Source organism: Notechis scutatus, chromosome 2, assembly GCF_049901735.1.
Source record: "Notechis scutatus isolate UNSWTSFEM ecotype Mainland chromosome 2, rNotScu1.2, whole genome shotgun sequence".
NCBI classification, from domain to species: domain Eukaryota; kingdom Metazoa; phylum Chordata; class Lepidosauria; order Squamata; family Elapidae; genus Notechis; species Notechis scutatus.
The window spans coordinates 248,090,823-248,118,522 of NC_142010.1; the positions used below are offsets into that span (position 1 = coordinate 248,090,823).

General features: G+C 38.4%; 1 protein-coding gene across 3 annotated transcripts in view; it reads right to left on the bottom strand.

Moving 5' to 3' along the window:
* SLC1A3 (solute carrier family 1 member 3) overlaps positions 1 to 27,700 on the bottom strand; it is a 51,945-nt gene that overhangs the window by 6,255 nt on the left and 17,990 nt on the right. For 2 of the 3 annotated variants that reach the window (XM_087958511.1, XM_087958510.1), the window contains exons 3-9: positions 23,212 to 23,349; positions 12,270 to 12,474; positions 10,981 to 11,023; positions 6,540 to 6,847; positions 2,351 to 2,584; positions 953 to 1,147; positions 104 to 238 (exon numbers count right to left, since the gene is read on the bottom strand). In XM_087958511.1, coding sequence (XP_087814637.1) covers positions 104 to 238; positions 953 to 1,147; positions 2,351 to 2,584; positions 6,540 to 6,847; positions 10,981 to 11,023; positions 12,270 to 12,474; positions 23,212 to 23,349 — 1,258 coding nt within the window. Of the gene's footprint in view, positions 1 to 103; positions 239 to 952; positions 1,148 to 2,350; positions 2,585 to 6,539; positions 6,848 to 9,160; positions 9,201 to 10,980; positions 11,024 to 12,269; positions 12,475 to 23,211; positions 23,350 to 27,700 lie in introns of those variants that run through there. The other variant, XM_087958512.1, reaches the window with a different exon arrangement.

Below are 27,700 nucleotides of genomic sequence, written 5' to 3' on the forward strand. Positions count from 1 at the left end.
TTCAAAGAGACTCAATACATTTCTTCAGGAAAGGAACTACAATGACTTATAAGTTTAGTTTACACTTGTGCCTTTAGTCTACTTCATATAGAAAAATACTCACAGAAACCAATCCACTGCAATGATAAGTGTTATGTCATCTGTTGGCAAACCAACAGAGGTTAATACAATCACCATTGTGACCAGGCCAGCTTGAGGAATTCCTGCTGCACCAATGCTAGCAGCTGTTGCGGTAATACTGTTATAAGGAAAGAGATATAAAACCAATCATACTGCCATTTTCACTTTTTAAAACATGTCCTTATGTCATAAAACTCTTTCAGCCTTGAAGAAGTTGTTGGCTAGAAGTTCATGAATCTGGTTGGAATCAGTTGCTAGTTTGCATGATCAAAAGTCTTTCCCCTTTCATTTCTCTTAGAAGAAAATTTGGTGCTTAAGCTAGATAAGCAATCTCAACAGTGTATTCAGCTTCATGAGTTAGACCACTCTTCCCCAAGCTGGCATTTTCTAGATGTCTTAGATGTTCAGATTGTGATCCATCCTTCCTTCCTTCCTTCCTTCCTTCCTTCCTTCCTTCCTTCCTTCCTTCCTTCCTTCCTTCCTTCCTTCCCCTTCCTTCCTTCCTTCCTTCCTTCCTTCCTTCCTTCCTTCCTTCCTTCCTTCCTTCCTTCCTTCCTTCTATATTACTCTAAAACTAATAACTATCACAATAGGAAGAAGACCTGCATTCTATGTAGCACTCTCAATCTGGATTAGGTCCTAATATTATAATTTGCATTGCAAACAATGTATTCTATGATTTCTGAATTGTTCATGACTTCCTACTTTATCATCCTCCTGTCCCCCTGTGTTACCGTGCATTCCGCTCAGAAATGCCCCTCATTCCGACTTTTCTAGCTTTGTTGTCCTGCACAGATATACAAGGATATGTATTTTTGCAAGGTTTACAAACCTGATTGTGATAATTTGCCCAAAGTTTAGATCCATATTGTTAACCTGTGCAATGAAAATTGCAGCCAGGGCTTCATACAAAGCTGTCCCATCCATGTTAATAGTTGCACCCACAGGTAGTACAAATCTCGTAATGCGTTTGTCTACTCCATTGTTCTCTTCCAAACACTTAAAAGTGATAGGCAAAGTGGCAGAACTGAAACCAGATGGGGAGAAAAATACAAGAAGATATCATTACCATGTATGTATGTATGTATGTATGTAGAGAGAGAGAAAGAATTTGTTCATATAGTCAATCTTCAGACAATGCTCCAAATTTGAGGGAATTTGCACCCAGATTTTGGATTCCTGGGTGTATATTACAGAAAGACCATATAGTACAGGTAGATCATGTGTCGTGCGTACATATTTTCAGTACCTTTCATTTCATTGATGTCTATCTAAACTAAACTGTCTAAACTTAAAGATATATCTAGACTAAAAGATATATCTCAATACAAAGCAGTTTCAGATATTAATTTTCAGGATTAAGAATAATTAATGTAAAAGAGATATCCAATTAAAATATTTACTGGAATATATAGCCAAATAATATGAAGTGCATCAAAATCTGGATTCTATATTATATTGTACTCTGAATGGTACTTAGATGCAGATGAATGTCGCTACACACATATTGGAACAACATGTTAAATGTAAAGTAAAACCTAAAGTAGCGGTGAAAAGTGATAGAGACCCGGGATAATGAAAGAAATTTGGAATAATCATATCTTCTCTCAATCTTTTGCAATAAAAACATCTGTATTTACTCACGGACTAGCCTCTCTATGGATAAGCTCTCAGGTTTTTAACCAAAATATCATGAAAAATGTTGCTGTCCATAGTTAGCTGTGAAAATTGAAAATTTTGAGGGTCAGCCTATCTGTGGGTGGCACATTTTTCATGGGATTTTATTTAACACTTTAAAAATCTGTTTATTGATAGATGGGCTTACATTCTAGTATATATGGAATACGCAGCATTTTAAAAACGTATTACATCTGTAAATAAGTCCCAAAGGTGCTTTTTTCAAGAGGCAACTGGAATTTCTGGTTTTTCTTTGAAGACATTTCCCTTCTCGTCCAAGAAGCTTCTTCAGAGCTGAAGAAGCCTCTTGGATGAGAAGCAAAATGTCTTCAAAGGAAAACCAGGAAGTCCAGTTGCCTCTTGAAAAAGCACCTTTGGGACAACCATGACTTGGATGACTGAGACTCTCTATAGATATCTGTAGTTAAGCTGAACCCAATTTGTGGGGGGGTTGTATTTGGGGACCTATTATTCTTGGTTTATGCATATGTACAGGCAGTATATACCCAATAAAAACTCCTGTATCCCAAACTATTTGATTGTGAAAGCCTACCTTGAGGAAGTTCCCAAAGCTGTGATGAGAGCTTGCAACAATCCTCCAATAAAGACCCAAGGATTTTTCCGAGTAATGAAGAAGTAGAGAAGTGGGAGAACAATAATTGCATGGATGAGCAAACCAATGATAACAGTAACTGTATACATGGCAAGCTGGCCTCCGATCACACCCATATCTTCCATCTCAACAATTTTCCCCGCAATTAAAAACAAAATACCAAGTGGTGCATACCTGGAAAAAAAGAAAGACAAAGAGAAACGGAGAGAGACAGAGAAAGAGAAAAAGATGAATGCATTGCTTTGTAACTATCCTATAAGTCTACTTTTGTGTAATGTATCTTTATTCTCTTGCCCTTGGAAATTCCTTGCTACACTCTATAAAGACCAAGATTGTGACCCTAAATATATTGTCCCCAATATTCTTGTTTATTATATTGTCTGGAGATCCTGTATTTTTAAAATGAATTCTGCAGATTAGTGGCAAACAAAGGAGAATATGAACATACCAATTCATTATGGACAGACTTTAGTCATGGATGGTGTGTTTTATTCCAAAATATGTATTTTTTTAAAAAAAATACTTTTTAAATTTTTTAATCACATTCTTGTTGGGTAAAATATTACTTCGGTGCAGTAATGAAATCTGAAGCCAGTTACACAAGACTTGTATAATAAGAGACCATCACATATTCCTGTTCTCCTAAGAATCCCTGTTTTTTTCTTACTGCTGTTATAACTGCTTTTGAAACAACCGTGTGAAGGTTCTTCATTTCTTCCCTACAAACACTCATCAAAACTGAGTTCATACTTACATTTTTCCCCATCTAGAGTCCTTCTGATTGTTTGGAATTCAAATCCTAGAATTCTTAGTGTAATCATACTAATCAGGGAAGTCTAGGAGATGATCTGAGACTTCTCATTGGTTTATTGATTTTAGTTTTTAGAGTTTTATTCATGATTGTAAACTGCTCAGAGTTTAGATTAAGATGTATGGCTGCACACATTTTATACAAATGAAATAAATAAAATTAAGATATCAAGTACAGGAAGGCTGTTATCCTATAACTCTGCTTAAGTAGGTATCACTGGAATATTGTATATTCTTCTTTCTTCTTTTCCCTGAATAATTTTCCCTTTCCTTTCTCCATTATCTACCAATCTTAAAATACAGACCATCAGACTCACAGGCTTTTAGTACAGTATCATGTAAAATGATAGCCTTGTCATGATACATAGAGGACCAATACAGCTCTGATGAAGTGGAAAGTTCTGCTGGGCGCAGACTTTCTTCAGTGTTGCCAATATGGTTGTGAGTAAATTCAGTTTTGAAGATGGGCAGGTATATTCATAATTTTGCTAAATTATACTGCATCTTCCAGAATCCTTTACATAGTTCTTAAGTTTGTATTCAGCAACATCTGAAATGTTGCAGGTTCCCATCTCTCATTAGCTGAATTGGAGTGCAGCGGGTTCTTTTTGTTCAAAATCTGGAGGAAGATGTCAGAAGTTATTGCTGAGGAATGAGAATATCTATTTCACTAGGTAATGCACCAGATGGGAATTCAGTAATTCCTGGAAAAAGGGGACCCTGAGTTGATTCCTGGATCATCCTTTCACTTCACATATATGGGTCCCCTATGATCACAGAACCAGAAGAGGCAATCAAGTCCATTTCCCTACACATTGTAGGATACTTCTTCTTTTTCTTCCATTCAATTGTGCCCCATTCTTGGAGATTGCCTGGACAAGTCCCCGCAGGATTTTGGACAAGGTTTTTCAGAGGTGATCTGCCATTGTCTCCAGTGGTGGGATTCAAATAATTTAACAACCGGTTCTCTGCCCTAATGATTTCTTCCAAAAACCAGTTCACCAAGCCACTCAGAAAGTTAACAACTGGTTCTCCCGAACTTTTGCGAACTGGCTGAATCCCATCACTGACTGTCTCCTCCCTAGGTCTGACTGCCTCAAGATCACTCAATTGGCTTTGTGCTCAAAGCAGGACTACAATTCATGATCTCCCGGTTTCTAGCCTGGTACCTCAAAAACGACATCAAACTCTCAAGAGTTGGCTCTTGGCTCTTAAGATTCATTACATCATGAGTTTCCGGTTTGTCGGCTTCATGCGAGCGGTAGGGATTCGGCTGCTGCGATCCCCTGCCGCTAGCCGTTTTGGGGCTCCGACCCGGACGGGTGCGGAGCAAGGCTGCCCTGCAGGGGTAGCTGAAGGTAAGGGGATCCGGAGGAAGGGTTTGGGGTGTTGCAGACCCCCTCCTGGCCGGCAGAACCCCCTTTTACCAGGACGGTGCAGCGGCGGTCCGCAATGGCCGCCACAAAGAAGTTGACAGCCGGGCAAGTATGCGCAGGAGGAAGAAAGAAAGTTATTGAAAGTGAAAGTTCTTCTTGGTCGACCCAGGGCTTTGAGATTTATCTAATTTAATTCCTGGAAAAGATGGTTTTTTGATGATTGTTTCCACAAGAGAAAAAAAAAAGCGGCTATTTTGAGGTGCTGAAAGGAAAGTTTACTCTCCCTCCCGACGGAATTAAGCCGGAAGGGAGAGGATAAGAAAATATATAAATTTGGATCTTGTTGGAGGAGATGCCTTGAAGACTTGAGGACAGAAATATAATCTTAATAAGGCTTTAAAATATAGATTTGGACTCTTTTTTTTTTATTTGTTTGATACCACCCTGGAAGAGGAAGGGGAATTTTGGCTTGCTTGGATTTATTGAGGATTGTGGATTTTGGGATTGTTTTGCCTTTCTCTCGGAATATTTGGTTGGTGTAAGAAGAAAGAGGAATAAAGAAAAGAAAAGATTTATTTATAATGGCTTTCCTTTTTGAAGACCTGAGGGATGAATATGAGCAAACAAAAGCAGCCTGCAAAGATGGCATGGAAAAAGCTTTTCTATTTCTAGAAATGGCGCTGGTCAATTACCAACAGACAATGGAACAGATGGAAACGGAAGAAGAACAACAAGGAAGAGACGAAGGCGCCATCTTCACTGAATCCCAAAACTTATCTAAGGAAGAAGGAAGGAAGAGAGCAAGGAAAATGAAGGACTTAAGATCTAAAAAACATTTGAGAAAGAGAAAAATATGATGCAAAGTAAATATAATGATAACAAACAAGAGAAAAAGGGAACACAACAGAGAAGGGATCCCAGCAAGGCAGAGGTTAGAAGAAGAAGGGGGTAGGAAGATTTGGTGGGGAAGAAAGAAAGGGGAAAGGCGGAGAAAAAGCCTCAAAGCTTTAAAATTGGATGGGAGAAGAGGGATTTTTTTTAGAGACAAAGGATGAAATATAAATTTCTGTAAGAAAGATTCTGCTAAGGTACAGAAGATGGTATTGTAACATTTATATTTGAAATAGTAAATTAGAATGGTTTAAGATTTAATAAGAAATTAAAATGTTGAAGTTTTTAATAATGATTGATTTTTAAAATGCAATAAAATATCGAAGGAAAGGAGGATACAATGTATTTAAACATTTTTGGTGGATAGAATGTACCAAGCAGAACCAAATTGGGTATTTGTTATGTTGAATGTTAATTTTACTAACTTAGGGGAGGATAGAAAGGCATCATACTCTGATTAGTGATTTCAGGAGAAATTCTTTTTATTATAAGAAGAGATAGAGGGATAATGAATGGGCAAAAGATACAAATTTAATGATTTAATTAAGATGGATTAAATAAGATAGAATTGTGAAGAGTGATATGCGCTATTATTTTAGCCCATGCAAAGAGAGGTAACTGGGGCCAAGGTACTTTACTAAAAGATTTTTTTATGTTTGTTTGTGTTTGTTTGTGTTTTATGAGAATATTGGGGAAATTATTGTAGAAAGACAGGGAAAGATTTAATATGTAATGATTTGTTTGTTGTTGAAACTTTTAATAAAACTTGTTTTAAAAAAAAAAAAGATTCATTACATCACCACAAATATTTATAGCCTTTGCTTGAAAACCTCCAATGAAGAAGAAACCACTCCACATAGCAACTTATTCCACTGATTGATGGTTGTTATTGTCAATAAGTTTTTCCTAATGTCTGTTCTATATCCACCTCTTTGAATTTTAATCCCAGAAACTGTTAGAACAACCAAGAAGGAAGTTCAGCTTAGACCTCAAAGTAAAGAGGTGTGAGGGATCAAAACAGGTAATAGTAGCACAGTGAATTTAGTACTTACCACATTATTAGAGCTACCAGTCTCATGATAGCCTCATTAAGGCTGTCGAAGAACTCTCTCAATGCCCGACCTTGTTCCTTCATATTGCCAATCACTAATCCAAAACTGATGGAGAAGACAACCAGTCCAAGTGCATTCACTCCATTTACAGCGCCTGGTACAGGGATCATCTCCTTCTTCATCCAAGTTAGGTTTCCCACAGCTTCTGTTACATTATTTATAATGCCAGCAAGGACCGATGTTTCATTAGAATCATCATGTGCATGATCATGTGTATGATGAACATGCTCTTCATAGTTCGTTTTGAACTGTTAATGATGGTTAGGACAAATATTACATTCACGTGTGAGGAATTCTAGAAGCCTTATTTCTAATTGCTCAAATGCAATTATCAACAGATGTGTCTGACCTCTCTGGATGAAGACAGAAATAATCTAAATAAGGAGGGAGGGTTTCCTTGGTGATCTCTGAGCTTGCTTGTTTTCTTGCAGACTTTTCATTACCCAAACTAGATAACATCATTGGCAGGGGTGGGATTCAATTTTTTTAACAACCGGTTCTGTGGGCGTGGCTTAGTTGGTGGGCATGGCTTGGTGGTCATGTGACTGGGTGGACGTGGCTTGGTGGTCATGTGACTGGCTGGGCGTGGCCAACTCAATATCACTCACATCGAGGCACACATCTCCTTGCCTGGCCTCTCATGACTGTGGGGATGCTGCAACAGTCGTAAGTGTGAAAAATGGTCATAAGTCACTTTTTTCAGTGCCATTGTAACTTTGAACACAAAGTACCAACAAGGAGGGAAAAAAACCTCCAGAGAAGTTCCTGAGACAGGAAATCTAGTCCTGCCAAGAATGTAATAAAGGTTAACGGAGAAGCAGTTTCTGTAAGCAACACCAGAATGTTTCCTTCTTGCCTTCCTTACAGGATTAGGTCAGTAATTTCTTCTAACAACCGGTTCTCCGAACTGCTTAGAATGTTAACAACTGGTTCTAGCGAATAGGTGCAAACTGGTAGAATCCCACCCCTGATCATTGGTGCTAGTAAGGAGTGCAGTTTGCGGTCAGTTTATATTCTAGTGCTATGGTGGCAAACCATGCAGAAAAGGTGCATTGCGCATGTGTGTGCGCTGCTGCCCACCAGCTGATTGTCAGGTATCTGGTGCACATGTGCAGCAGCAGTGCACAGGAGATATGCACGCATGCACAGAAGTGTGCAGTGTGGTCGTGCGGGGCCCATGCGCATTTCCTTCTGGGTGATGGCACGCAGGAGTGCGCGCACAATTATCAGCACAGGAACCGAAAAATGTTAGCCACAGGGGTGGGATTCTACCAGTTCGCACCTATTTGCTAGAACCAGTTGTTAACATTCTAAGCAGGTCGGAGAACCGGTTGTTAGAAGAAATTACTGGCCTAATCCTGTAAGGAAGGCAGGAAGGAAACATTCTGGTGTTGCTTACAGAAACTGCTTCTCAGTTAAACCTTATTACATTCTTGGCAGGACTAGACTTCCTATCTCAGGAATGTCTCTGGAGTTTTCCCCCCCTCCTTTGCTGGTACTTTGCTTGTGTGGAGTGACCATTCAAAGTTACAATGGCACTGAAAAAAAAGTGACTTCTGACCATTTTTCACACTTATGACTGTTGAAGCATCCGCACAGTCATGAAAGGCCAGGTGAGGAGATGCGTGCCTCGATGTGAGTGATATTGAGTTGGCCATGCCCAGTCAATAACATGACCACCAAGCCATGTCCACCTAATCACATGACCAAGCCACACCCACTACCTAGGCCACGCCCACAGAACCAGTTGTTAAAAAATTTGAATCCCATCCCTGGTTAGCCACCACTGTTCTAGTTGTTTGCCCTGTCAGTGTTGGTGCGGGTGGGCTTAGAGGTTCTTTGATTGGGCTGTTTACTATCTGCTTCTTTGGCAGTTGCTTGATTGGAGTATTGTTTAGTTGATTGTTAGTCTGATTTTAACCTTGGAGTTAATCTATGCTGATCTGGGTGCTGATTGCTGGTGAAAAAGTGTTTGGATCTTTTTGTACCCTTTTTGGTTGGTTGACTGTCTTTTTGCATATTCTACTGATGTTGTTAATGTCTATGTGTCTATTGACAGCTAATTTGTCAGAGTGTCAGGTTTCTAGAAATTCCCTGACATTTTTGGATTTAACTTAGTCTGGGAAAATTACACTTTCTCAATTGAATCTATGGTTAAGTCTGTCTATATGTTGTGAAATTAAAGAATTTTCATCATGTTAATCTCTAATCTAAACACTGCTGGCTTCTAATATTATGCTCTACTTTTAATAATAACGAAGCACGTCTTCTCGCATCTATGGCTGTTGGAATATCAACAATAACCATAGGATGATTTTTACACTTTGATAAATCAGAGATCTGTGCAGAGAAGCAACTGGAAAATCTAATCCTGGTGGGTCATGAAGCTACGTCCACATAATACAATCTCTTGGAATCCCGTCTTAGGGAAGCTGTAAGTGCTTCTCCTGGGAGACAATGAATAACAATTCCCTGCATTATAAGCTTGGTCTTTGTGTAATCCCAATTAAATCCGGACATGTAATATACCCACATATAGGATGGGATTCAATTTTTTTTACCTGTTTGAAGCAGGCTTCTACAAGATTTGGAGGAAACATGTTTCTGTAAAGAAGAAAAAAATAGTATTTACCTATTAGCCATAATTTGTCATCCTATTAGGATCACGGTAGAAAGCGATTAATTATTTCCCCCAATATTCCTTTAAACACAAAGTACAACTCAAATCCACATATTATGGGTTAGACAATTTGGTTGCTGGTAGCAGAAACCTGGTCAGTAGAAGTGTTTTCTGGCCATGTACAGGCAGGCCAGAAAACAATGGAAGAGCTTTGAGTCACTTGTCAGTCATCCTTATGGTCTCAGCTGCTTCACTGCTTCAAAATCAGATTTGCTTCTTTGTAAGCAAAGTGGTTCCTCAAAATGATTTGCATGTCCTGAATCAAATTATGCTATCCTCATGTAATTGAAATTTCTCTCACCAGTTAAATCTCTCACCAACACACATGTTCAATGAAGTGTTTCCTTCATTCGGGATATAATGAATGGTTATAATAAATAAGAACACCAATGTTTTCATTTTTAGATAGCATCTCTTTGAATGATGACTTGTATTCCCAATGTCAACCATCAATTAGAATGACACCTAAGATATAGTAATCGGTAATGGTTTTAATCGGCATCAGAATGAGAAACTAACAAGAAAGCTAATACATTCACTTTGTCTTGCTCAGCTTGATGGTGAGCTATACTTACTTTGTATAAGTGTGCAAAGCTTTGGGAACTGTGTGTCTTGGGTTTCCCAAAAATGTAAGTACTGCCTTCAGCCACAAAACATTGTTCAACTGTGATCTGTGGCTATCAGGCTATTTTGGACTATGTTTCAGAATTATTGAGCTGTGGTGGCACGGTAGTTAGAGTGCAGTACTGCAGGCTACTTCTGCTGCCTGCTGGCTGCCTGCAATTTGGCATTTTGAATCTCACCAGGCTTAAGGTTGACTCAGCCTTCCATCCTTCCGAGGTCGGTAAAATGAGGACCCAGATTGTTGGGGGCAATAGGCTGACTCTGTAAATCGCTTAGGGAGGGCTGTAAAGCACTGCAAAGCGGATATAAATCTAAGTGCTATTGCTATTGCTATTATTTCCAAGCTGAGGAGGTCACCTTGGTGTTCCATTGCATCATTCATTTCCTTAGTTGCTTGATTGGAGTATTGTTTAGTTGATTGTTAGTCTGATTTTAACCTTGGAGTTAATCTATGCTGATCTGGGTGCTGATTGCTGGTGAAAAAGTGTTTGGATCTTTTTGTACCCTTTTTGGTTGGTTGACTGTCTTTTTTTGCATATTCTACTGATGTTGTTAATGTCTATGTGTCTATTGACAGCTAATTTGTCAGAGTGTCAGGTTTCTAGAAATTCCCTGACATTTTTGGATTTAACTTAGTCTGGGAAAATTACACTTTCTCAATTGAATCTATGGTTAAGTCTGTCTATATGTTGTGAAGAATTTTCATCATGTTAATCTCTAATCTAAACACTGCTGGCTTCTAATATTATGCTCTACTTTTAATAATAACGAAGCACGTCTTCTCGCATCTATGGCTGTTGGAATATCAACAATAACCATAGGATGATTTTTTACACTTTTGATAAATCAGAGATCTGTGCAGAGAAGCAACTGGAAAATCTAATCCTGGTGGGTCATGAAGCTACGTCTACATAATACAATCTCTTGGAATCCCGTCTTAGGGAAGCTGTAAGTGCTTCTCCCTGGGAGACAATGAATAACAATTCCCTGCATTATAGGCTTGGTCTTTGTGTAATCCCAATTAAATCCGGACATGTAATATACCCGCATATAGGATGGGATTCAATTTTTTTTTACCTGTTTGAAGCAGGCTTCTACAAGATTTGGAGGAAACATGTTTCTGTAAAGAAGAAAAAAATAGTATTTACCTATTAGCCATAATTTGTCATCCTATTAGGATCACGGTAAGAAACGATTAATTATTTTCCCCCCAATATTCCTTTAAACACAAAGTACAACTCAAATCCACATATTATGGGTTAGACAATTTGGTTGCTGGTAGCAGAAACCTGGTCAGTAGAAGTGTTTTCTGGCCGTGTACAGGCAGGCCCAGAAAACAATGGAAGAGCTTTGAGTCACTTGTCAGTCATCCTTATGGTCTCAGCTGCTTCACTGCTTCAAAATCAGATTTGCTTCTTTGTAAGCAAAGTGGTTCCTCAAAATGATTTGCATGTCCTGAATCAAATTATGCTATCCTCATGTAATTGAAATTTCTCTCACCAGTTAAATCTCTCACCAACACACATGTTCAATGAAGTGTTTCCTTCATTCGGGATATAATGAATGGTTATAATAAATAAGAACACCAATGTTTTCATTTTTAAGATAGCATCTCTTTGAATGATGACTTGTATTCCCAATGTCAACCATCAATTAGAATGACACCTAAGATATAGTAATCGGTAATGGTTTTAATCGGCATCAGAATGAGAAACTAACAAGAAAGCTAATACATTCACTTTGTCTTGCTCAGCTTGATGGTGAGCTATACTTACTTTGTATAAGTGTGCAAAGCTTTTGGGAACTGTGTGTCTTGGGTTTCCCAAAAATGTAAAGTACTGCCTTCAGCCACAAAACATTGTTCAACTGTGATCTGTGGCTATCAGGCTATTTTTGGACTATGTTTCAGAATTATTGAGCTGTGGTGGCACGGTAGTTAGAGTGCAGTACTGCAGGCTACTTCTGCTGCCTGCCGGCTGCCTGCAATTTGGCATTTTGAATCTCACCAGGCTTAAGGTTGACTCAGCCTTCCATCCTTCCGAGGTCGGTAAAATGAGGACCCAGATTGTTGGGGGCAATAGGCTGACTCTGTAAATCGCTTAGGGAGGGCTGTAAAGCACTGCAAAGCGGTATATAAGTCTTATTGCTATTGCTATTATTTCCAAGCTGAGGAGGTCACCTTGGTGTTCCATTGCATCATTCATTTCCTTAGCTTTACATTATCACTCATGAAGCATCTTTTTTTGATTTAGTGAATAGCTTTCCTCCAGGAAGGCCCTCCTATAATTCACACTAACCACGTTGCAATAAGAGGGCTGTAATCCCACATAATCAAAGGAGCCAAGTTGCAGAAAAATGCCACCTACCTGATTAAGTCCAGAAAGGCATCTGCAGCTGTCACTTGGACAATCTTGCCTTCTCTGTGCATTTTCTCCTTTGACCCTTTCCCAGGATGGATGATGACTACCATGATTATCCCAATCAGGACAGCTATAATTGTGGTGCTCATGTAATACACCACGGCTCGGAGACCCATTTTCCCTGATGCTTTACTGTCCAAGGCAGACACTCCTAACACAAAGGATGCACAAGGGGAAAGTTAGAGTCATACAACTCAGAAATTTAAGCTTCTTTGCAGAGGAATGACCTTCGCCCTCAATGTCCTCTTTGTCTGGTCCTTTTTCAAAGGTTTGGGAAGAACAAGAATCCTGAAATACCTTACCACTTATATCCATAAAGGTAGTCCTTGCTTAACAACCAGTCGTATGTGACTGTTTGAGGTTATGGCCAACCTCTTCAGAGCTACTTATAACTCAATTCTGGAGTTGAAATGGCCACACACACACACCCCCCACATACATCCTACAGTTACATGATCAATTTGGGGTGCTTGGTAAGGGGCTCACATTTGCGACTAATTGTAGCATTTTGCAGTCATGTGACTGTGATTTTTGGTGTTTTTTGACCGTTTCCAGCATTATCTTCCAGTTTCCAGCAAAAAGAAAACAATGATCCTTGTTTAATGACTGCCACAAAAAGGTCATAAAATCGAATGTGTTTATGTGGTGATCAATTACAGTCAAGGACTATTTGGGTAACATTTTAAGGTTTTATCTATTTTTTTATTATTGTAAGCTGCCTCTAGGCGAGACAGTTTACCGAATAAATAAATAAATAAATAAATAAATAGGGCTTTGAGAAGGCTATATATATTTCAATTTTAGCTATAACAATTAATTCTACCTTTAGCATTTCACATTTGACTATTCTCCACAAACATGTCCATTCTTTTATGATAATGAATTTCCTGTTTTAATTCTTTAATTCATATTCATTTATTATTCATTCAATTATGAATTTCTTGCATTAATATGTTACCTCTCTTTTAAATAATTAACAGAACCTGGGCACACCTTCATTTTATCTTGACAATAACCAACTTGTTAGATACTGTAGATTGGGCTGAAAGGAATGGCTGCCCAATTCAACACTCTAACTACTATGTCATATTGGCTAACATGTAAGTGGCTACTCAGGTAATTATGTGTGAGGGATGGTTCCCATGGAGGGGGAGATGGATTACAAAGAAGAGGCAATTTCTGAGGAAGGAGGGAACACATTCGAAGGAGGGGGATGAGACAAGAGCCCAAAATCAAGAATAACACAGGGTGATTTTTCAAAGCTGAGTTCTTTATTGTTTCACCTATAGACAAAATCTTGCTATATTGAACACTTGACTATCTGCATCTACAATATATTCCACCAATATCTTCCAATATATTCCATGTGAATTATTGGGAAGGGGATGTTTTCACCCTTTTTCTCCCACATGTAATATCTAAGCAGTGTTGCTTGTTTTTAATGATCATCAGCCACTTGAAGACAAAATCTACCCTAGAGAGGTGGTAGTAACTTCTAAAGAGGGAATTCAAACTAAGCAGTCAATCCTTTGACCAATTTAATTAGGGGTCTTCCAGGCAAATCCTATAATAAACATAAGATTGAGACCTAGGGAGGTTAGCTTGGAGTATGGATTTGGGTGGGGAATAAACAGCAAAAGGGTGAACTTTGATTTAGGAAAACTGCAAATAGACTAAGGGTCCAGATGGATTTGAAAAAAAAGATATTGGAATTAATTCAAAGAATGTATCCTGTAGGAAAATGCTTAATAACTAAAAGGGTTATACAAATAGTAAATCAAGTGAGTGACCCAGATAATTTCCCTATATTAGATTTACAAAAGAGACTTGTTAAAGCTTTGCAGAATTCTGTGAGGAAGGACAAAGAAGAAAACGAAAAGAAATCAAGTTCTTAGGATATTATTTGAAAGAAGATTGAGACTGTTAAATTAAAAGGAAGGAATATAAAGTTGGCTTAGATCAAGGTTAAAACAGACATGTTAATTCTGGTAACCCTTAATGGACATTGAAATGACTATGCTTTAAGGATTTGTTTAGACATAAAAGATGGGGTGTGGGAATTTGCCACATTTTAAGAGAAGGTGATAAGTTACTAACTGTTTATAATTGTGATGAATGGGGAAGCCATTTCTCTCTATATATTTCATTTCATTTCTTTTTCTTTATTATATTCTTATTGTTATATTTTTTCTTTTTTGCACTTTATGTCTTTTATTTATTTATTTTTAAATTTGTATTGGTTTTTATCCTTCTAACTGCAATTGTTAATAAAATTACTATTTGAACATAGCAATGCTTCACTAGCATATTTGACTATCTGCAGAAACTGCTAGGGAAAGCAACTGAACAAATTGTAACTCACCTGGTTTTGCTGAATTTAAATATTAATGAAGGTACAGGTGGCCTATATCCATTTTATGTATGTCATGTACCTTCAGTTGTTACTTCATTCTATTAAAATTCTGTGGGTCACCCCCTCCAACTGCAAGGAAATCTTATTTGTTTTTATTATTTGTTGCTACCTTGAACATACATCTCTTTATAGGCACATTTTTCCAAAGTGTGGATTCTTTAATATGCAAGTCCTATAAAGATTCATTGGTCTGAAAAATACCTGAAAAAAAATACTAATGAAATGATGCAGCCTGGCAAATGGCACAAACTGACATGTAATTAAATTGTAGCTGAAAAGGAATCCAGGATGGAATTAAATCACTGGCTTTTAAATCAAAGAATAATAAATATAACCAAGGGATTTCCGTAGTTCTCCCGAATATTTCAACCCCATACTGAAAGCAGATATGTGGTGCATACATACAGGAGTATGGGTGAGGATTGAAGTTAAAAACCTAACAATCTGGAAGCCATGAGATTAAGGGAGATTGTTTTCCCTACAGTAGGGATGCATAACTTTTCTAAGATTAAAAAGCTTAAGCATCCACAGGTCTGATGGCATTATCAAAGTGAGGACAGCAGAGCTGCTCAACTGCAAAGCAAGCTCTGCTCCTTTTGTACATCCATGCAATGTCACAACACATGTACAAAAAGAGATGCTGCAACAAAACACTGGTTTTATCTTTTGCAACCCCATACCCCCATATCTGCAAAGGGTACACTTATAAAGAGTAGACAGCATTTTTAGGAAACAAGATGCTGCATCAGAGACTTTTTACATTCTTCTTTGCTATTTATATGTATGCACACTAGGTTTGTGCAGCTCGTTGGATTCACTTTCCCAAAATTCAGAGCATGGATATAACATCTCTCTCTAACTCCTTAAAGCAAATAAAGTCTTGATTGAATTGGAAACATTGCACATCCCAATGACAATGTTGTGGTTGTTGAAGTGCACCCATGATTTGTTATGGCCAGGTTTTGCTGAAAACTGGAAGCAAATACCAGGTTTTGGCAAAACTGTCATAAAATGACCACGGAATGACACAAACAGCAGGCCCACTTGCTGAATGCCCGAAGTACAGTCATAGGACCATAGCGGAGAGAATCATTGGAACTTTGAATCTGGGTCGTAAGTATGGATCTGTCAAAGTCTATCAAAACTTCAAATGATCATTAAGTGACTGGTCATAAGTCGAAGACTACCTGTATCTTGGAATTCAGTTCTTAGGGTAAAATTGAGGAAGTAACTCATCCGTCTGCTCCTTTCCAATTCAGAATCTGTCACTTGTACCACAACCACTCAACGTTACTCCGTTCCCCAATGCCAGATTTGGCAAACCACCTCTGACTTCTCGGAAATTTGTGGAAAGTATTTTCTTCAGGCTCAAAAGTAATTTTGTCTTTTGCTGTAACTTCTCACAATCCTTGATGCTGACGCCAGGTTGCATAGTTAGAATAGCTCAGTGTTTTTCAACCTTGGAAACTTTAAGATGGGTGGACTTCCACAGCCAGAATTCCCCAAGCAGTCTTGCTAGCTAGGGAATTCTGGAAGCTGAAGTCCACACATCTTAAAATTGCTGAGGTTGAGAAATATTGGACTAGCCTACTCAAGACACACACACACACACAAACCCTGGGGCTCTTTCTCTCAGAGCTGCATCCCGTTTCTACTCTCAACTTTGTAAGCGCAAAGTAACACAACATTTCTAGATATCCAAGTCAGTGGCACATTTCCTGTTCTTCACATCTGCCAGAGTAGGACCCTACTGTGTGGGCTGTTTAGATACCACTTTAACTCTTTGCATTATTCCATCTTTTGCTCATGATATTGGAATGCACCACACAATATGCTTTTTGAAGAGAAACTAAGGGAGTAATTTATCTTCTTTATGTGTGCTAAGCAGAGCAGGAGGTAAGGACTAGCAGGGATTCACAGCAAGCCATAGAACGGTGATTAGTAACAGCTGACAGCTATGAACCGAGTCTCTTTCTCTTGGGTTGCCTCATTGTAATACCAGAGCACAAAGAACTAACTGTCCCGATGCCAAGAATCTGAAATGAAGGCTCACAGAAATAGCAGCCCAAAATTTTTCAGTAACCAAAGGCAGCCAATACCTGCTCGCTAGAGACCTGAAGAGACCATCCTTTGATGGATGTGACACTTAAATTAACCTGCTCTCCTATAAAAGCATTTTCCCATATCATTAAATGGCTTTAAATGGCCTTTTTCTGGTAGCTGGGATATGAGTCGGGTGAGGATATGAAAGTAAATGATGTATAATCAAAGCCCATTAGCTTCTGAAAAAAGGACTTTCACTTGATGATTTTGCTGGATTCCCTAATGTTGAAGTAACACAGTGAAACACAGTGATTTAATTAGAGGGAAGTCCATCAAAGTAACTTCCCAAGCCAACCAAACTTCTTCAAGCATAGCAAATTAGCAGGGAAACCAATTTTTTTTTGGGGGGGGGGGGGCGGGCGGTCTGAGGTAATACATCTGCAACATTTTCCCAATCTGTTACAATAATAATAGATTTAAATCTGCTTAAAAGATTAGCACGTTAACTTGGCTAGGAAACACCATTCCTTTCCTCCCAATTTATCCAGCCACAGATATAGTAAATGCTCAGACGTTATAAAGTGTCTTTTATTTAAATACAGTGGACCCAAAGGTCATGACCATAATCCGTTCCCGGACTCTTGTCGCAACCTGATTTGGTCATGTCTGGAAGCATGACCGACTGCATATGCGCGCAGTCAAAAAAAATGGTGCTGAGAGGAAATTTTGTTTGCCACCCGATTTGGTCACAGACAGGAGCTAGCGTTCACGACCCGAGGTTCCACTGTAACGCTTTTCTTAATTGCTCCATACATATTAGCTCTCCACTGGTTTCGTATGCAGTGCTAAACCATGGTTTATTAATGCTTTGTAACTATGCAACAACTGGCTGAATTCACATATTGTTTTAGGCCAGTGTTTCTCCAAATTTGGTAACTTTGTGATATATGGACTTCAGCTTCATGAATTTCTCAGCCGGCATGCCAAGTTTGAAATACATTGTTCTAAGCTAATCTATATAAAACATTGTTCCAGGTTGATAAAAAAAATTAATATCAAGAACTTCCAAATTCATCAGAGTTAGGAAAAGACCACATGTTCGTTTGTTTTTTTTAAAGCCCTTTCTCCAGAACTCAGGTTTTTAAAATATTTAAGAATATCCCCACCTGTGTTGGGATTCAAATTTTTTTACTATCAGTTCTGTGAGCGTGGCTTGGTGGGCATGGCAAGGGAAAGGTACTATAAAATCTCCAGTCAGAGGTGATATTTGCCGGTTCTCTGAACTACTCAAAATTTCCACTATTGATTCTCCAGGACTGGTCAGAACCTGCTGAATACCACCTCTGATCCCCACCAATTCACATCTGTTTTTGCCTGTTGTGCAATTCTGATAATAGGAAAATGATAGCCCAGTGGCTAATAGGCACTTCTCATTAGAGTTAGGAAAAGAACAAACATTTTAAGAAATATTATGCTCACTCTGATAGGCTATATGAATACTGACTTCCTGTCCCTCCATTTATATAGTTTGGTGAGATGATAACGTGCTTCTACAACTTTGGAAACTTTCCAATCACTGAGGGGAAGTTTATTACCGATTTCCCACATTTGCAACATTTGAATGTGGCAGCAAAATGGAGAACTTATTTTAGTTTACAGGCCAAGGAGAGCCCGTTCAAATGCTATTTATTACTCCTTCCTTCCAAATTTAGGGACAGAACGATCAGCAGTTATGAGGATAATGGAACAAGGAAGTTGGAAATGAGAATGTAAGGCAAGTGGTGAGATGCATCCCAGGGAAACGTGAGCCATGAAGCTATTCCTCTGTAAGAAGGCAAAGGGTTACAGGGTCAACTGCAAACCAGATCTCCAGGTTCACAGTTAGCCACTATGTTTTGACCTCTGGAAACATAGGTCAGTGTTTATAGCCTTGGTGGAATTCCTGGCTTAGGGCAGCAGAAGAAACATCAGACGAGGCAGCCAGACCACATAGAGAAAGACGTTTAAGTGCATAATGGTGCTCTTGCCTTCCTTTGAACAAGGAAGCAATGTCCTAAGCATGCTTTAAGTTCCCTGCTTCCTAAATGCATCCATTGCACAGAATGCAAGACAGAAGACTAGATTAAATAGGTCCTTGGCCTGATCCAACAAGACTCTGCTGATCTTAGGCTTCCATGGCTGCACAGAATGGGGAAGAAGGATGCTAAAAACCACTCACAATGATTGGCTAATAAAACCACAGGAAGTGCCACAAAGAAGGTGAATAACCCCTTAAGCTTCCTACTATGGGTACAATTAGGGGTAGGATTCTACAGGTTTGCACTTATTCGCTAGAACCGGTTGTTAACATTCTAAGCAGTTCGGAGAACTGGTTGTTAGAAGAAATTACTGGCCTAATCCTGTAAGGAAGACAGGAAGGAAACATTCTGATGTTGCTTACAGAAACTGCCTCTCCGTTAACCCTTATTACATTCTTGGCAGGACTAGACTTCCTGTCTCAGGAACTTCTCTGGAGTTTTTTTTCCCTCCTTTGCTGGTACTTTGCTTGTGTGGAGTGACCATTCAAAGTTACAATGGCACTGAAAAAAGTGATTTATGACCATTTTTCACACTTACAACTGTTGCAGCATCCCCACCGTCATGAGAGGCCAGGTGAAGAGATGCATGCCTCAATGTGAGTGATATTGAGTTGGCCACACCCAGCCAATAACATGGCCATCAAGCCATGTCTACCCAGTCACCAAGCATGACCACCAAGCCACGCTCACCACCTAAGCCACGCCCACAGAACCGGTTGTTAAAAATTTGAATCTCACCCCTGGGTACAATACTTTGAATTGGAGTGGCTAGAATTTATGAAGTAGCAGATGTAATAAAGTTCACAGTGGGAAATCTATTTGATGAAAAATGAATTTCCTCCACAATTGGCAAATATTGCTGTACAACAGATGCTGGGCATAAGATTTGTGTGTATGTCTGCCTTAGTGTATTGTGTGAGGCCAGCCTACAATTTAGTTGTAATGCTACTCAACTCCACTCGATTCTGCTTTTCTAACAGACTTCTTAAAGCTGACTTTGTCTATGTTTATATAGTTAAACCCATGTAACCATCAAAGATGTAGCAGTTATATTCACATAATACACTAAGCTTGGTGTTAACCTTGGGTATGCTTTTTGGCCAAGTTTGTTAGCTATTGGGTAAGTTTATAATTCAATGTACAACTTCAACTTATGACCACAACTGGGATGGAAATTTCCATCATAAATTGGTGGCTTATAGTCTGAGTTATCACGTAACAAGACCCAATTTTACAGCTATTTTTTTTACTGCTGTTAAGCAAATCACTTCAGTTGTTAAGTGAATCATGTGGTCATTAAACAAATTCAGCTTCCCCAATTTAAGTTTTGGGTTGAAAACTGGGTGGAAAGGTTGCAAATTGTTCTCACATGATTGCAGGATGATGTAACTGGTGTGAATGTGAACTGATTGCCAAGCACCCAACTATGATCATGGACTGTGGGGTGATGTGACATTTGTAAGTGCAAGGAAAGGTCATAAACGGTTTCTTCCAAGGCTGTCCTGATTTTGAACTGTTGTTAAATAAATAGTCATAAGTTGAGGATCACCTATATTGCACGAAGCATCTAATGCTTAATAATTCAAAGAACCAGGTTCAGAGTGTGATTGAAAATAATCTCTGTCTCATAGATTCTTTCTCCAGGGTGAATTCTCTTTTTCCAATATCCAAGAAAGAAAGAGCTTCCTTCTTTCTCCAGCAGTTGCTTTAACTAGGATAATTATAAGTTACACAAAAGAAGATTCTGCTTTTACCATTCTATTTTATATCTGTAATTTTAACAACTTTTTAAAAACTAATCGTTTTCAAATTCTGCCAGAGACCATTTTAGCCATGCTTTTTCCCCTCTTAAATAATAAAGTATGGACATGAGGATTGTACCCACCCTTCCTAAGAATTAAAAGTGGTTTAAAAAAATGGCTACCTGAACATTATGGTTTGTACAAAAAACATGCACAGTCTTAAAACAGCATTAGAATCTTTTCATCTAATGTGCCTGCAAAATCCAACAATATTATTATTATTACTTTAAAATTAATCTTCCCTTTCATTTGTTTTTTTTCTTCCTACTCTAAAAATCTCTAGTGTTTTACAAGCAATTATACTCTCTCTCCTTCTTAGCTCGCACGCCAGTCTTTTTCGGAACTGAAATGTGCATAACGGTTACGCATCTGTGTTTGTGGAACGGGACAGTGGGAAGTTCATACATTAGACAGATAGATAGGTAGGTAGGTAGGTAGGTATGTAGGTAGATAGGTAGATAGATAGAATTCTTTATTGGCCAAGTCTGATTGGACACACAAGGAATTTGTCTTGGTAAATATGCTCTCAGTGTGCATAAAAGAAAAGATACCATTCATCAAGAGTCAAGAATCATAAGGTACAACACTTAGTAAAAGTCATTGGGTACAATAAGCAATCAAATCATACTAGGAAACAGTCAATAAAAATCATTAGGATACAAGCAATAAGATTATGGTCATAGAGTCATAAGTGTGAGGAGATGGGTGAAAGGAAGGATGGGAGGATTAATAGTAATAGTAATGTAGTCTTAGTAAATAGTTTGACAGTGTTGAGGGAATTATTCGTTTAGCAGACTGATGGCATTTGGTGAAAAAACTATTCTTGTGTCCAGTTGTTCTGGTGTGCAGTGCTCTATAGTGTCATTTTGAGGGTAGAAGTTGAAACAATTTATGTCCAGGATGTGAGGGTTCTGTAGCAGAGGTGGTATTCAGCAGGTTCTGACCAGTTCTGGAGAACTGGTAGCAGAAATTTTGAGTAGTTTGGAGAACCGGCAAATACCACCTCTGACTGGAGATTTTACAGTATCCTTCCCCTGCCATGCCATGCCCACAGAACCGGTAGTAAAAAATTTGAATTCCACACTGGTCTGTAGACATTTTCACAGCCCTCTTTTTGACTTGTGCAGTATATAGGTCCTCAATGGAAGACAGGTTGGTAGTAATTGTATTTTCTGCAGTCCAAATTACTCTCTGAGGTCTGTGTCTGTCTTGTTGCTTTTATCAGCTGTTTTCAAATAATTCCAAGTTATTTTGGGGGTTCCCTTGATAGAATGTGGCCAATAATATTAATAAACCTCTTTCCCTGTAAAACAGCATCCTGAGGCCTACTTCCAGTTTCCAAGGGTTTTTAGCAAGTATTCTCCGAAGGAAACTGTTACAGCTTTTAGTTTTATATGCATTTTGGTTGCAATATTCTGAGGAAATCCTTTGTTTTTTAAAAAAGTTGTAACTCAGAGGAATATGCAGGAGATAAATAATTATCCTAGTTAGAGCAGTCAGTGAAGAAGGAAGTTCTTTCTGTGGTGTTGGGATAACCGTTGCTTACCTGAGAGATTCGGGGAACGGTGACTACCTCTAGAATAGTGCAAAGTGGCCTCTGTAGGAAGGCTGGGGGTCACAATGGGCTGGGCCATTTTCCAGAAAGATGATCTTTGGAAGAGGTAAGAGAAACAAAAAGCATGACAGGGCAGGTAGGAGGAGGCCCGAGCCTGGGTAACCTGGCAGGGCGGGAAACAGGCCTAAGGCTGTGGGATCCAAGAGATGAAAAAACAGGCCCAAGGCTGTGCGATCTGGGAAGCTGTACAGAGGGGGGCTACCTGGGAGGTTCTTGGAGGCCCAGCAGAAGCTCTATATTAAAATTTGTGGTACCTATTTATTGTTTTGTAGTGAGTTTTAATTGAAAGTCTGTAAGCTGCCTAGAGCTGCGTCTGGTGAGAGGGGCAGGATAGAAGTCAAGTAAGTAAGTGAGCAAGCAAGCAAGCAAATAATAAACCAACCAACAAGCAAGCAAGCAAGCTAGGCGTGTGCTGCAGTGTAAGCCTGGACTTAAAATAGAGTATTGCCCTGCACCAGGCCTCTCGTACCCTGAGGCACCCCATTCTCTGCTTAATGAACTGCACAGTCACTTAATGACTGCAACTGGGAGAGTCAGGACTGCAGTCATTGAACAAGGTGGGTACCTTGCTTTTCAACCACAACGACATGAGTCACCATAACAAAAGACTACCTGTAGTCATTCACCTTACAATTGCAATTGATTAATGAATGAATGTTTTATCCCTGTTTTTAACTGAAATTGTTGGAAACTGAATCTTTCAGCTTCTTTATGCAAGCAAATATTCTCTCACAGAGCTCTTGTCCTTTCATTAAAATTGACCTAATAATCACTATCATGAATTGATACGTAACAACATCACATTCTAGATTCTTTGACGGGCCTAGAGTATGTTCTTAGATTCTGATTTTTAAACAATACACATATATATACAAAGAGGAATGTTAAACTTGAATGACAGTAGAAAAAGAAATTAGAAAATAATTCACACCAGTACCTGTTACTAAGCTGGATACAATGAGAGGCAAAACCAACATTTGCAGCATTCTCATTAACAGTTCTCCAGGGAAGGAAAAATATTTCACTTCTCGGTAGCTGAAGTGATAGGATCGGAGACCAAAGCCAAGGATGACACCTAAGAAAAAAGAAACCATGGTGCTTTATTCTTCTGCAAGCATTATTTAAACACATAGATTTGGTACAGCTGTAACTGACAAGAACATTCACAGATACACTGAGGTCAGAACTACAAATTCTTACCAGTTTGATGTTGGCTGCAACTGAGCTTGTAGACTGGGATTTGTGAGGCAATAAAATAGTCTCTGCTGTATTATCTAGCTTCCAGAAAATAAGGAAATAATCAAACATTGATTTTCCTGAGGCATGAATGTGCTTGGACTTCATACACTTAGGGCTTGCCCTGAAGAGAAATCCTCACACAAACTTTTATTTACTTCTGAAAACTTGATGTACAATCGAGCTATTGATCATTATCATTATAAACACTTTTTTCAGTAATCTACTTTTCAATCAGAAAGTAGAACAACCTATATATAGTACTAACGGTGAAGTCTCCTGTGCTATTCAGAACACCCATGGAGGATAGTGAAGTTTATTCCCATCTAATTTGGAGAGAATTGCAAATTCTGCATGTTACTCAATTCTGTTTATGTTTTAGGAAGAAAAACAGTTCACCCTTTCTTTTGATTGGAAGTGAGGGAAGGGCCTTTGTAGGCCATTCATGGTTCTCCCCACTTCCTTTCCATTGACCAGAGGAGCAGTTGGTATGCAGCTGTACAGTTCTGAATGAGCGTACGACTGTTTTATTTCATACTCTTCAACAGCTGAGCCAGTCTTAAACAAAAAGGGGACTTAAAAGAGAACATGTGAATTCATGCTTATTCTGAAAGTACAGTACCATTCTTTTCGCTATAAGTACAAGGAGAAACCCACACAAAAATGAGGACCAGTTGGGTGAAGTGGATGAGGTATCAGGCTACAAACTGGGAGACCATGAGATCTCCTTAGGCCTGAAGTGTTGCCTTAGGTGTGAAACTTGGGCCACACACCCTCTCTCAGCCTAAGGAAAGCAATGGCAAACCACTTTTGAAAAACTTTGCCAATAAAACTTCAAGGACTATTCTATGCAATTGCTATGAGTAAAAAAAAAAACTTACTCCAAGGCATCAAACCACAAGACGAGCAGCATATAAATTTAATAAATAAATGAAGGCACACACCGACACACGCACACAAATCTCCATGCAAAGTTTTAAAACTTTACAAATTCCTCTCTGTGTTCTTGCAATTAAAACACCAATTCACCAATGAACTGATATTGTCTTTCATTTCATTAAAGACACCAATGGATACTATGCTTTGACAACAGAGCAATGACTGCAGGTAAAAAATAACAAGCAAGGCTGGTTGGAAATCCAAGGGGCTCCAGTATAGATTCTATGTAGATGTAGAATACCCCTCCTCTACAAAGGTTTAAGTTTCCTAACAATTTGTGAGCCTATCTATGGAACAAAGCCCAGTAAGAAATCTCCCAAAGTTGTTCTGCAGGTTTTCTTCTGACTTTTTACATGGGGTGGGGGGGAGAGAGGAAGCAAGCATTCAGAAAGAATACGGGGGAGCACATATTTCAAAAAGACAAAGCAATTCTAATGCCGTTTCTTGTTTCTTTTTAGGAGAACGATGCATTAAAAGAAACTGTCCAGGTGCGCAGTCTAAACAAAGACTTTAAAAATGAAAAAGCTTGCAAGATGTAGCTCTGTACAATCACCAAACCAAACAAAATGCAAGTTTTTGATTCTATTTTGTACTTCTCCATGTTAAAAGGGAAATATAAATACGGGATTCTGAAATGTAACTCTGATTTGTTACTAAATTTAATTAATTATTGAAATCTTTTGATTAGGGGTCATGCAAAATAACAATATATAGAATGTACCGTTATTGCATGATAAACCTACGGATGTCAGTACCAATCTTAAGTAAGACAGGTTGCACTATAGCAGTATTTTTCAAATTTAGCAATTTTAAGATGTATAAGCTTCAACTCAACTGGAAGCTGGCTGAGGAATTTTGGGAACTGAGATCCACACATCCTAAAGTTGCCAAGTTTGATAAAAACACCAATCTATGGCATTTAAATTTGGAATAAAATAATATTGATATCCAAAGCACCAATGTCAAATATTGCTTACTTAATATTATTTGCAAGGCTAAATAAATGAAAAAAGATTAAAATTACAATAGTATTTCCATAAAAACAAGTTTCACAATTGTATCCTTAAATAATAATTGTTTCTTGGCCAAAGCACTCAACCAATCTTGTATCTGAGTATTGATATGTTCATTATTATGGTGTATTCCCACAGTGTTAAAATCCTGAAATTTACTCATTATGATTTAGTATTATGTGAAACCATTATTTCTTGCTTAACAAATTGGTTTAAACAAAAACAAAAACCCTGCCTTAGCATTATACAGCAGTGTTTCCCAAACCTGGAAAAATGATCTATATTTGATTAAAAGTGATTTTTTTCTTTTGGTAATGACATATTAACCTATTACCCAATCACAATAGGGACATTAAAATTGACTTAAAGTGTTTTGCCCATATTGAGTAAAGAACTTTTTGACAGCAATTTTGAGTATGAAAAAGCTTGGGAAGTTTTGGTTTAATGTCCTTGTGTTTCAGAGAAAACTTAGAAGATAAATCAAATCAAGAAACTGAACAAGAACTTTGTTTTTCTTCAGCTAGACAAAAGGAGATATCTGACTCTAATCAGATACAATTATATACATCCAGGGTCCTTTTTCAGTACAGGTAGTCCTCAACTTACAACAGTTCATTTAGTGACCATTCGAAATTACAATGCACCTCATTGGGTGGTTGCAAATGGTAAAATGCAGGTTGTCCTTCACCTACAACCAGCAACTGTTTGAGGTGACAAAGCATGCCCCCCAAAGTACTTATAATCCAGATTTGAAATTCCATCCCTCCCCTCCCTGCATGGCCATGTGAATACATTTTGAGATCTCTGCAACTAGCTCACATTTATGGCTTTGTGCAGTATCCCACGGTCATGTAAGTGTGATATTATTCCTCCCATGATTAGAAACTACTATTGATATAGCCTAAAATTGCATTTGCTTTGTTTCCAACCGCCTCTCAAAGGGTGACTCATTTGGACATTTTTGCTGGAAATTGGCCTTTACTTCACAACTGCTGCTTCCACTTAATGAATATTGCAAAAAAATTGTAAAATCAGGTATGATCATGTGATAATAGGATATAATTCTTTATTGGTCAAGTGTGATTGGACACATAAGGAGTTTGTCTTGGTGCAAATGTTCTCAGTGTACATAAAAGAAAAGATACATTCGTCAAGAGTCAAGAATCATAAGGTACAACATTTAATAATAGTCACAGGGTACAATAAGCAATCAAATCATACTAGGAAACAGTCAATATAAATCATAAGGATACAAGCAACAAAGTTACCGTCATACAAGTGGGAGAGGGTGGTGATAAGGAGTGATGAGAAGATTAATAGTAATAGTAGTGCAGACTTTGTAAATAGTTGGACAGTGTGGAGGGAATTATTTGTTTAGTAAAGGGATGGTGTTCGGGGAAAAATTGTTCTTGTGTCTAGTTGTTCTGGTGTGCAGTGCTCTATAGTGTCGTTTTGAGGGAAGGAGTTGAAACAATTTATGTCCAGAATGTGAGGGGTCTGTAAATATTTTCACAGCCCTCTTTTTGACTTGCACAGTATACAGGTCCTCGATTGAAGGCAGGTTGGTAGTAATTGTTTTTTCTGCAGTCCTAATTACTCTCTGAAGTCTGTGTCTGTCCTGTTGGGTTGCAGAACCAAACCAGACAGTTATAGAGGGGCAGATGACAGACTCAATAATTACACTGTAGAACTGTATCAGCAGCTCCTTGGGCAGTTTGAGCTTTCTGAGTTGGTGCAGAAATAACATTCTTTGTTGTGCTTTTTTGATGATGTTTTTGATGTCAGGTGTCCATTTTAGGTCTTGTGATATGATAGAACCTAGAAATTTGAAGGTCTCTACTGTTGATACTGTATTGTCTAGTATTGTAAGAGGTGGTAGTGTGGGAGGGTTTCTTCTAAAGTCTACCACCATTTCTACGGTTTTGAGTGTGTTCAGTTCCAGTTCCTGACTCTGTGGTTTCTTCCCCTAACCCCAAAAACTTTAACCTTAGACTGTCTACTATTTACCTCACCCTCTTCCTAAGGGGCGTGCATAAGGGCACCAATCGTGCCTACCATCCCTGTCCTATTGTTTCTTTTTATTTTTCTTATAAGTATCTAACTCATGTATTCAAAACTATGTTTATTCTTATACCTGTATCTTGTAAGTGATTGACAAATCAAATAAATGCTAAATACTAGATTGTTCCGGTTACACCTCGAGGCAAGTTGTCTGTATGAGGATTCATCGTTGTCTTG